This window comes from Schistocerca gregaria, chromosome 1 (genome assembly GCF_023897955.1).
Source record: "Schistocerca gregaria isolate iqSchGreg1 chromosome 1, iqSchGreg1.2, whole genome shotgun sequence".
In the NCBI taxonomy this organism is placed as follows: Eukaryota; Metazoa; Arthropoda; class Insecta; order Orthoptera; family Acrididae; genus Schistocerca; species Schistocerca gregaria.
The window spans coordinates 757007694-757020247 of NC_064920.1; the positions used below are offsets into that span (position 1 = coordinate 757007694).

At 42.9% G+C, this 12554-nt stretch overlaps 1 protein-coding gene across 1 annotated transcript in view; it reads right to left on the reverse strand.

The window, feature by feature from the left end:
* LOC126267874 (uncharacterized protein ZC84.1-like) overlaps window positions 1-12554 on the reverse strand; it is a 214398-nt gene that overhangs the window by 96781 nt on the left and 105063 nt on the right. The window contains exon 2 of the mRNA XM_049973187.1: window positions 6594-6892. Within this exon, the coding sequence (XP_049829144.1) occupies window positions 6594-6681 (88 nt within the window). The 5' untranslated portion in view covers window positions 6682-6892. The remainder of the gene's footprint in view (window positions 1-6593; window positions 6893-12554) is intronic.

Here is a 12554-nt window from a genome sequence, read left to right on the forward strand (position 1 = left end):
CAGTCACAGGGTGAACTGGCAAGGCCAGGCAGCCCCGGCCCTCCACCTCGAGCGATGCGAATGCGTTGCAACGTGCAACCCACACTGAGGTGAGAGGGGTTATCCCGTGTCGGATATATTGTAAGGTGCCTCGGCAGCAGAGTGCGTGGGCAAAACAATTGACGACAGAGGTGTCCCAGCCGACGCATTAGTTTCCTCGACGCCGCTGCACCCCGAGGCAGCAGTCTGCAGACGGCTGACCATAATCAACAGCGTTTTCAGCTGTTCCCAAACTGCGACCAGCTTCTCCTGCGTCCGCACTCATCAGGCACACTATTTGTCCATCCTACCATTAAGGTACGAATGAAAACAATAGGTATTTACATAATTCCTGGCAACTATGGTATATTTTGCGATACTGAGAGAATGCGACACAATGAGAATTCCACGACTGGCACTGAACCGGTATGGCAGTGTGTCAGAATGCCAACATAAAATAGGGTTGCAGTACAGGATAACAGGCTGAAATGAAACACAAAAACAACTACTGTGCTCCAGAATAGTCACCCAGTGGATACTGACCGCGCACTCAGTGTGTGGAACTTGTCACCGAACTGCATTCATTCACCCTGCAACCAAAGCGCTTCGCATGCAATGGTATCCTCGTTTGTGGTATGAGATCGAACTCGCATGGGTTGAGGTTCGGTGAATAGGGTGGGCGCAGGAGAATGCGTCTCGTACCACGGCCAACCTCACACTGAATATTTCAGGCGTTGGTACCTCGCATGCGGTCTAAATCTGTCCCTTGACTTCGGTAATGTCTGCCGCGGGCTTTCGAATGTAGGTACTGCAATTACGGTGATGCCACACATTCGCACGGTAGACCTTGACTTATGGAGTGACCCTCATATTTGAGCATTGGATTTGAACTATCAACATGTTAAAAGCACAAATGTGTTCTACTGGAAAACAATGATACTGTCACAGACGCCAATTCACTGAGCGCTGCAGGCAAGCAAATACGAGTACCAGTGGTCATATTTTTATATTCAAACCTACGCGACTGTGGCACTAAGCGACACTAAAACAGCTCCAACTGAAACCAATACTAAAAAGAAAGACCACTGTTTCTTTTCGACAGGACAGGTATTTTCTGTAAGAACTTATCGAAAACAATGGCACTATAGAAAACGTTCGAAGTTTTTGTTGTTTTATTCACATTTTCTGCCTATCAACTCCAAAAGTGATCTTCATTTTACTATCCTGTCTTACACTTACTTATTTTGGGTGTATTTCCTATTGACCGTTCACTGGCAGTTATATGCCTACGGGAACTTGAATCAGAACTACACGAGAAAAGTTGCCCTTACAGTAAAGTAAAACACACACACACACACACACACACACACACACACACACACACACACACACACACACACAAACCTCCTCTCTGTTTTTGTTTTTTTTGTTTCAATTATTTTAAGTGCGTTTGACGTGTAAAAAAAAAAAGAAACAGAATCTTTGCTTTGCGCCAAATAACATACTTACACACTTTCATCCAAATAAGAATGCAGGGATTCTGATATTTCATCCTGCGAAAAATTCAAAGGAGGTCACTGATACGGAACCATATAGCGACAACGAATTAAACTGGGAAATTACGTAAGAGGATTCTGAGATAAATTACATAACAACAAAAACATGTTGCTTTGTAAAATGAAGGAATAATTTTCACAGTTTGAACATGCAGGGCACGTAGACATTGAAATTAATATTTGCTGCGAAGAATTACAGTACCTCCCGCGTACCCTCACAGTCGCCTATTAGAGATCATATTTTCAGGAAGTGAGAATCTTTCTGACAGCAAAGAACGTTCTTCACATTTATAATCAGCTGTCAGTAAATCACACAGTGTGTGATGGGATAAAATCAAAGCTAAGTCTCTAGCAGCTGTTACTGTCTTCAAAACACACTCTCATCTCATACGTAACTCTTAATAGTTCGAATTTTATGGTCTTAGAACTACAAAAAATAAAAAAACAATAAAAAATAGTCTAAATACCACTGAAAAACATCTTGTGTCTGTTGGTGGGCGACCGTAGATCAAACAGTAATTATCAGATGTAGCACCTAGTGCAACTTTTCCATTAGTACGTCTGACCAAAAACGCAATAGGAGATAGACCATACAAATAACACGTTCATCTCTTCATAACTGCTCAAAGACGCAGATCTATTGATGTAATTATCAGAACAAGAAAGTAAGCAAAATAATCAGCTCATTCACCATCGTTCAGCAGTACGTGACAGAAGTTTTGTCTGAAGAACTGAACTTTCTTTATGCTAACTTCTACTTATAACTCCGAAAAGAATTTTATTTTTATTTTTATTATTATTATTTTTTTTTAACGAGACAACCAAAAGCATGAAACAGACGTCGGCCACTGCAAGATGATAGCAAAGCGACGTAATGTTTGTAGAACAAAACAGGGTCGTTGACGTTCTCGGCTTGCTGGACCGGGGCATGATTATAGGCATAATTAAGAAGCTATCACAGGGCCAAGCGGAAGTCATTACGCATAAGAACACGAGCCGCTTTCACAATTCAAGAAACAAGTTTCTTCCGACAACACTGCCGGCATGTTTTTTTTTATCCATCAAAGAGAGAAAATCACACGTGGTGCAACGCCAAATCTCTGAGACGTTTCTATTCGCGTTCAGATCCCACCTCCCGTACAAGGTGTTTGTTTTAACTCGAGACAAACAAATATCTCGAAAACGTACGAAAAAAATGTTCTAGGTGAAAAGTTAGTATTAGTAAAAGGGATATCTGTCTGTTCTACAGTTGGCCGCTTCCTTCCACCCTCCTGCGTGGGTGGGGCCAACTTCGTATTTTCAAATGTGATAACTCTCCACTTTTATTGCGTATTCCGACTCTACGCCAAAAAAAGTACGTACAGAGTACTCAAACCATTGTTTCTCATTCGTGGCAGATGCAGCTGCGATCGAGAAATATTAGGTGAACCTGTTTTTTCAATTAACAATCGATTCATTTGATTTTGTGTTTCATTTACGATGTAAATGAAAAGCTTTGTGTTCTGTTGTTTGATGCTGATGTTCAAACGATACTGAGTTTGAAAATGTGACTATACAACACAACTAATATGGCTACACATTGACATTTCTAGCATATATGTAAGCTACTTCTATGGTAACGAGGTTTTCTGTTCCTTACGGAGTTGATTGTGGTGTGTCTCTAAATAATCGGAATGCTTGTTTCGGTAGCCGCCCTCGAAATTTGTCATCAGCTTAACTGATTTCGCTGTGCATTTCCATTCAACCGCCGTAACTCTTGCGCTGGACGCTACGCAGCTACCGGGGGATTACAAACCAGAACCACTGTAGTAAGGTAAAATGTCCATGACATGATAGCGACAGGCGCACCTACCATGAATACTCGCCGAAATTAAGTACCCCAATGGTGAGAGGCAAAGCGACTCACTGATATCAAGCATCTCGATGGGAACTGAAAACTATTACATCCACATGGTTGTTCCTGGATCACGCTAAACGTTGTTTCTAATCAGACACTGAAAATACTATCCATAAGGTACTGTACAATTAAACTTGCAATACTCAAGTAACGTTTGAACATCATTATCGAGCGTTAGAACACAAATTTTTTACACTTACATCGTAAATAAACTGTGGAATGAAATGCGTCGGTTCTTAATTGCAAAAACACGCACACTTGATGCTTTTTGATTACAGCGCCATCTACCACGAATGAAAAACAATGGTTTGAGTAAACAGTACGTATTTTTTGGCGTAGAATCCGAATATGCAATGAAAACAAGGGGGTTCCCATTTAAAATATGAAACTGATCCCACTCACGCAGCATCGGCGGTTAGGAGGTGGCCAGTTGTAGCACAGACACGTCTCCTTCACTAATATTAATGTTTCACCTAGGATATTTTTCCGTAAAATGCGTCGTTTTCAAGATATTTAGTTAAAACGAACACCCTGTATACTGACTGACATGATTGCTGCAAGATCGACAGTACGTACAGGTTGAAGGACTAGGATTCTGTTTGCGAGCTCATAATTCTGATATGCTGGGTGAGTGAGGAGCAATGCTTTCGGGATCGTTTCTGTCTCAATCTAACATAGATACAGACTAATAAATGTCACGGGCCTCTCCGCAGGCGGCCTCTCCGTAAAGATATCAGACTGATCGTTTCCTTTCTTGTGTGTTACACTACCAGCGGAGCAGTTAAACAAACCTACGATTAGCGTTTGTCAAGGGAATTTGGTGAAGACGTTATTTAGCCAATCTGTCGATGGTACGCGTTGGCAAAACTTAAGACCCTTAAATATTCCAGGAATCTCAAAAAAAATTAACAGATACAGGGTAATTGTCTTGAATGATTATGCTTTATTCTTTGCCGTAGCTGGAAATGGCGAGCCGCGATCATAGAGTTCCACGTAGCCTAACTATAAATGGAGAAGAGAAATACCATCACATGTAGAATGTAATGGGTAGTAGCATGTTGGATACTGGGAAAGCATTACAATTAGTTAAAACTGAAATGAAAAATGATGTTCCACTCCATAAATGTACTGGAAGCTTTACATTTAGCATTTAATCATTTTCTAAGTGGTTGCTAACCATAACTGAAAAATGTCGCATTAATGACAGAAGCTTAGTTAAACATGATACTGCAAACTATTCTTCCCTTGTTAATTGGTTGTCGTCTATTAACTAAGCGGAGAACTCATAACTGATAGTTACCAGGTAAAACGTAATTCAGGCAGGAGATGCAAATAGTAGGCTGATGTCTCGCTAACACAATTTGTGTGTTCGAAAAACGTAGTACATGTTCTAGTTCTCATACAGAATTTACTTGTTTTGTTCTAAACTTGTTGCTAAGCTGCTTAATCCAATCACTGCAAGCAAATATATGACCTGACAGACAAGGAAAGATCAGTGACAGCCTGTCATCGTTGCTTACTGCACCAATTGCTGATGGCGAGGATGTAGCAATTCGGATATGGAGCAACAAATGCTGCAATCACATAAACCAGGTGCAGAGTAGCAGTTACTCTAAATTTAACTGAAAATCTTTTAGGAAAAAGTAGGAATAATAGAATAGTAACTGTTTATTCAGGACAAACACCAACTCAACCTACAAAATTTTGGAAATTTTTTCAGCGACCTTTTCGCTTAGTATTTTCGAATTTGGGACCGATGACGTTCAGTAGCTCGTTGCAAAGTTGTTAACCCAATTACCGTAGTTTCCGTCAGAGTATCTTCACAACTATGAAAATACCTGTAATGCAAAATCACAAGGAACGCACAACACGAAAAGATCCAGATTCTCGCAAACGCAAAAGTGGTGTGATTTTGGTGAGGTCATTGCGGGAACAGCACACCATAGCGTTGCTGTGCCGGTCTTCCTCTGCATTTAGTGATCCCATACACGAAATATATAATCGCCAACACTTCTTCAGTACACTTGTCCATACTGCTGTGCATCACTGACAACGTCCAACGCTGTCCGTAAAACAAACCTAGGACGGAACAAACCAGTGCAAAATGCACGTTGAGGGCGAGTAGTAGAACTGAGCGAATGGAAAAAAATTGTTTCCTAACAGACACACGACACGTATCTTAGACATCTGCACTGCTGTGCTGATAATTTCAGTGAAATGTAGAGGGTGTTTCCGTGACGATGCTACAAACTTTCAGGAATGACGGCGAAGGGCAGACGTATTAATTTGATTTAAGAGACGACCGAATCAGTTATAAGCGGAAATCGTTCTGATACCTGTAACGGTGGAATACATGTAGCGGGACTGTTTTTGCTACGGCTGCAACGTAGGCAAGTGTCAGACGTGGTGGTATGGAATAAACAGGAAAAAAAGTCCAGTAAATATCGACTCTGAAACGGACACCTTAAGACGTACGAGCATTTGTTCATTAGAAATGTGTTTTACAGTATCGTAGAGGAAAAAGTGTTGGTAGCTCTTGAGAGGCCATGTTTACTAGACCCTTTTTTGCTTTTTTTGTCGACTCTGCGTCCTTTGAAAGTTTCCTACCCTAAAATTGTAGGAACAACAGTATCGGGACATGTATTCCACTGTTAAAAGTATCAGAACGATTTGCGCTTATTAAAACTCGACTAGATTGTTTCCAGACCAGGGTCCCTCACCGCAGATTGATGCATTTAGTCTTCTGAATCATACTGAAATTTTGTGACATCGTCACGGAATCAAAGCGTAGATACAAATGTAAATTGGCGTAAGAAATCAAACGAAATTCAAAGCACTGTAACGAACCGCCGGAGACGACAGGTGCCCTGTGCTAAAATAATCAGAAAATATCCACGAACCACCTCCGAAATATTGTCTGTGGAACTCGGGGTCACTTCGTACTCCCTGAGGAGAAAAGCAGTCGAAGAAAGAGGCACTCCGAGCGTAAAGTTGCTTTCGAGGAAACCAGCTGACACAGACGAACACGAAACAAACGCGACGCGAAGCACGCCGCGTGAACAGACGACGTCGGCCGGGTCGCTGGCGCCTCCCGGCCGGTGCAGAGCGCGGTGACTGCTCACCTGCCGAGGCGGCGCGGCCCAGCAGCAGCAGCGGCAGCAGCAGCAGCGGCAGCGGCAGCCGCAGCCGGCAGAGTCCGCGCCGGCCCATCGCGCTAGTGGGCCAGCCGCCGCCGGCCGCCGCGGCGCGACGCTGTGACGTCAGCGCCCGCTAGCGCCGCCACCGCCGCCGCCGCCAGCCCATGTGCTCGCCGCTGCTCCACTTCCTGCCGCGGGCGCAGCAGCAGCCGTCGGCCACCAGCAGTCACCGACCGCCGACGCGCGCCTACTGTGCGGTCACAGCCTCTCCTCGGCGCTGAACCCTGCAATAAAGTCGTACAGCTCGTGGGCAATGTGCTAAGCAACAGAAAATTCTGTATGCACTAAAGATAAACGAAGCTAAATACCCACTCCGAGACACTTAAAACTTTCAGTTGGGTAATGCATGATGCTTTCAAAGTCGTTGTCAGGCATTTCTATTGCGTTTTTCATGCGAAGACGTCTATTCGTTCGTCAGTCGAACTTTCTTTTATGACGAAGTATCGTCAGACTTTTTTTTTTTAATTGAACTGATAGGCCGGCCGATGTGGCCGATCGGTTCTATGGAGACTGATGATCTCAGATGGTTAGTCCCATGGTGTTGTTGTTGTGGTCTTCAGTCCTGAGACTGGTTTGATGGAGCTCTCTATGCTACTGTATCCTGTGCAAGCTTCTTGATCCCCCAGTACTTACTGCAACCTACAGCCTTCTGAATCTGCTTAGTGTATTCATCTCTTGGTCTCCCTCTACGACTTTTACCCTCCGCGCTGCACTCCAATGTTAAATTTGTGATCCCTTGATGCCTCAGAACATTTCCTACCAACTGGTCCCTTCTTCTTGTCTTGCGACAAATTCCTCCTCAATTCTATTTAATACCACCTCATTAGTTATGTGTTCTACCAATTTAATCTTCAGCGTTCTTCTGTAGCAAGGTCCCATGGTGCTTGGAGCCATTTGAACAGATTTTATTTTGTTTTTATTGATAGGTTTTAGCTTACTCCATACAACCAGCTCATCTTAGGGAGACCGGAAAATAATATCGTTCTTTTACATTAAATTCAAACAGATAATGACTGTTAAAAAGTGCTGACAACCTAGTAGGTACGCCAACCACAGCTATAAACAGTCATCTTTGGTATTAATAACCGCTTCACCAGTATTTAGTCCTTTGTTATTGAACCACTACCGGTTTCGTGGCATTAAATGCCACTTTATCAGTCACATGTTCACCTGAAGATCTGCTTTTTAGTTCCAAAAAACCGGTAGTGATCCAAAATACAGAACTAAATATAGCTGAAGCGATTATTAATGCCCGAAATGTTGTTGTTGTGGTCTTTAGTCCTGAGACTGGTTTGATGCAGCTTCCCATGCTACTCTATCCTGTGCAAGTTGCTTCATCTCCCAGTACGTACTGCAGAAGACATCCTTCTGAATCTACTTAGTATATTCATCTCTTGGTCTCCCTCTACGATTTTTACCCTCCACGCTGCCCTCCAATACTAAATTGGTGACCCATTGATGCCTCAGAACGTGTCCTACCAACCTTCTTCTAGTCAATTTGGGCCACAAACTCCTCTTCTCCCCAATTCTATTCAGCACCTCCTCATGAGTCATGTGATCTACCCAATCAATCTTGAGCATTCCTCTGTAGCACCACATTTCAAAAGCTTCTATTCTCTTCTTCTCTAAACTATTTATCGTCCATGTTTCTCTTCCAAACATGGCTATACTCCATACAAATACTCTCAGAAACGGCTTCCTGACACTTAAATCTATTCTCGATGTTAATAAATTTCTCTTCTTCAGAAACGCTTTCCTTGCCATTGACAGTCAACATTTTGTATCCTCTCTACTTCGACCACCCTCATTTATTTTGCTACCTAAATAGCAAAACTCCTTTATTACTTTAAGTGTCTCATTTCCTAATATAAGTCCCTCAGCATCACCCGAGTTAACTCGACTACTTTCCATTATCCTCGTTTTGCTTTTGTTGATGTTCATCTAATATTCTCCTTTCAAGGCACTATCCATTCCGTTCAACTGCTCTTCCAAGTCCTTTGCTGTCTCTGACAGAATTACAATGTCATCAGCGAACCTCAAAGTTTTTACTTCTTCTCCATGAATTTTAATACCTACTCCGAATTTTTCTTTTGTTTCCTTTATTGCTTGCTCAGTATACAGATTGAATAACATCGGGGAGAGGCTAAAACCCTGTCTCACTCCCTTCCCAACCGCTGCTTCCCTTTCATGCCCCTCGACTCTTATAACTGCCATCTGGTTTCTGTACAAATTGTAAACACCCTTTCACTCCCCTGATACCTTAGGAAGTTGAAAGAGTATTTCAGCCAACATTGTCAAAAGCTTTCTCTAAGTCTACAAATGCTAGAAACGTTGGTTTGCCATCCTTAATCTACCTTCAAAGATAAGTCGTAGGGTCAGTATTGCTACACGTGTTCCAATATTTCTACGGAATCCAAACTGATCTTCCGGGAGGTCGGCTTCTACCAGTTTTTCCATTCGTCTGTAAAGAATTCGCGTTAGGATTTTGCAGCTGTGACTTATTAAACTGATAGATCGGTAATTTTCACATCTGTCAGCACCTGCTTTCTTTGGGATTTGAGTTATTATATTCTTCTTGAAGTCTGAACGTATTTCGTCTGTCTCATACATTTTGCTCACCAGATGGTAGAGTTTCGTCAAGACTGGCTCTCCTAAGGCTGTCAGTACTTCTAATGGAATGTTGTCTACTCCAGGGGCCTTGTTTCGACTTAGGTTTTCCAGTGCTCTGTCAAACTCTTCACGCAGTATCATATCTCCCATTTCATCTTCATCTACATCTTTTTCCATTTCCATAATATTGCCCTCAAGTACCTCGCCCTTGCATAGACCCTCTATATACTCCCTCCACCTGTCTGCTTTCCCTTCTTTGCTTAGAGCTGGGTTTCCATCTGAGCTCTTGATATTCATACAAGTGGTTCTCTTTTCTCCAAAGGTCTCTAACTTTCCTGTATGCGGTATCTATCTTACCCCTAGTGAGATAAGCCCCTACGTCCTTACATTTGTCCTGTAGCCATTTTGCACTTCCTGTCGATCTAATTTTTGAGAAGTTTGTATTCTTTTCTGCCTGCTTCATTTACTGCATGTTTATATTTTCTCCTTTCATCAGTTAAATTCAATATTTCTTCTGTCACCCAAGGATTTCTACTAGCTCTAACTGAAATGTTAACAAGCTTTTATTTTTAACCAATGATGCAATCTGTTGCGATCTAAGAAAATTTTAATAATCTTCAGATCATAAGTAGATGAGTGTGCACAGTTCCATTGTCAAGCCAACGCACCGAAGGTCGCGATAAATGAAATAAGAAGAAACGAGTGGAATTTAGTTCGATAATCAAACACTAATCCTTTTCATGACACGTAGGGCTTTGAGGCCCGAGCGGAATGTTAGAGGGATTGTGTTGTCAACACTGAAGGTCATGAGAGCCCGGAGCGACAACGTACATACGTTTCACTTGGTTTCTGAGTGGCTGGTTTAGTGGTTGCGGTCTCAGCTGTTTCTAGGTAAGGTAAAACTTCGTTTTCCTCTATGGGTCATTTCGACCCACGTATCACAAAATTAATTTACACCTGTTGTGACGGATTGTTGCCCTATTTTGCTAAACTGATTGTAGAAATATGGATATTACATTCAAAGAAATGAGGATTGTTCGTCCCTGATTGTTCACGAATAACGAAGTTTTCCCTACTTTCATTATTATTGAAGAACAATTGCGTAAGCTTAGTCTTGTTTTCGAATAATTATTTTGAATGAGATTTCGATAACAATGTTGGATGAAACACTGGTGAAAATGTCCTTTCATTACCCTTACATTTGCAATTATACATTAAAAAATTTGGAATGTCACATTTTGGACATTCACAACAGAATTTGCATCGATTGGGAAGTTGGGCCGAAAAGGCCCACGTGTCACCATACTCAAGAAATTTCCCCGTGAAATGCAAAGGATTATGGTGATCACATGTCGAGGGGAGGTTCTACGGAAATGTTTCAGACAGATACCAGAGAGCCGCGCGGAGTAGCCGCGTGGTTTGAGGCGCCATGTCACGCATTGCGCGGCCTCTCCCGCCGGAGGTTCAAGTCCTCCCTCGGCATGGGTGTGTAAGTATAGGGACCGATGACCTAAGCAGTTTGGTACCTTAGGAATTCACATTCATTTGAGCATTTGAACATACCAGAGAAGGCCGTGTGTCCCATAATCAATCAAGAGCGAAATAAGAGATCAGCAAGCAGCAGACTAGTGGTCAGTATTGGGTTTCAGTAGCGAGCGACCACAGGGAAGTGACTCTCCGCAGCAGCACGTGGTGGAGTAATAGACACTTCAACTGTGTCTGATGGACAGGCAGCAGCTGTAAGCTAAGTAGCGTTTCACAATATTCACTGGACTGGCACTGAACAGAGGCAGCCTGTCTCTTATTCAAGGAGTTAGAATAGAAAGATTTCAGTGAATAGGAGGAAAAAGTCACTGCTTGGTTCCAGTATCTTGTACGATGGTTCAAGTGGCCCTCGAGTACTAGTGAACTAGTTCAAAGTTCAAAGTGTGTAGTTAGGCCAAGAGACCAGTGGGTAGTGACAGCGCAAGCACTCGTCCCTGATAGAGATCCTTCCCGGTCATTACTGAGAGCATCTGACACTCTGGTAAGGAGTTTAGGTGCGACATGTCACTAAACAAATGTGTTTTTGTGTGTTTTTTAGAACAATAAATTGATTAAAGGAAGAGTAATAAATTGCTACTTCAGCAAACCATTCCTGGCAACTCCACGAGAACTACCAACCGTCTGTAACCTAATCACCTCCAAACGAGGAAACTTATTCTCTCTTATCTCTTCTGCAAAGATTGAAAAAAAAAGAATCAATCTAATCCAAAATGTAGTTAACGCCCTGACAGCGCCTCGCAGGTCACATCGAGTGCAGTTTGGTGTAGTGAACCTGTGCAGAGACGTGACAAGCCAACCTTGTTATCAACAAATTTTCGCAATCTAGTGCGCAAAATTTCAGTGGTGGATCAGTTGACTTTTGAGCAAAATATCTGGATATGACAGTTTGGACATAATTCACGTTGTGGCTATCACAATAGATGGAAATCCGATGGCGCAATATCGGACGAGTATTGTCGTTGAGGCAATACATACCATCCCAGTTCATTAATTTTTACCAGAGTTCGTCTTGCGCAGGGCGGTTGGTTGGTTGCTTGGGGAAGGAGACCAGACAGCGTGGTCATCGGTCTCATCGGATTAGGGAAGGATGGGGAAGGAAGTCGGCCGTGCCCTTTCAGAGGAACCATCCCGGCATTTGCCTGGAGTGATTTAGGGAAATCACGGAAAACCTAAATCAGGATGGCCGGACGCGGGATTGAACCGTCGTCCTCCCGAACGCGAGTCCAGTGTGCTAACCACTGCGCAGGGCGGTCTCGCATTATACGGTTCAGAATAACGCCTTTTCTGTTGACTATCACTGGACAGTTTTCAATTAAACACTGATTTACTCGATCCATATGTTCACATTAAAGGTCTGCAGTCATAGTTTGCCCAGATTTCAGCACTTCACAATCAGTGACCATGCGAATAATCCATCCAACACAGAAAACCGCCTTTTTATGGTGTAAACATGGTTTAGCTTTGCTTCATGCGATTCATTCAGAGAGAGCCAGTGCCTTTTGCGTTCTGGATCCTCATAGAGGACCCATTTTCATCTTCCAGGCTGGAGCGCCTAGAACCGCTCGGCCACTCCGGCCGGTGGCGTCGTAAGAACTTAGTACGCTTCTCACACTTGCGAGTTTACCTGTCCACACGGTTAAGCGCTCTGCTCTCTACTCCGGGCTTAGTTTGACCTCCAGTGGCAGCTGCACTCGCATCGATAAATGTGTGGTGCTGTTGCTAATAGCGTAA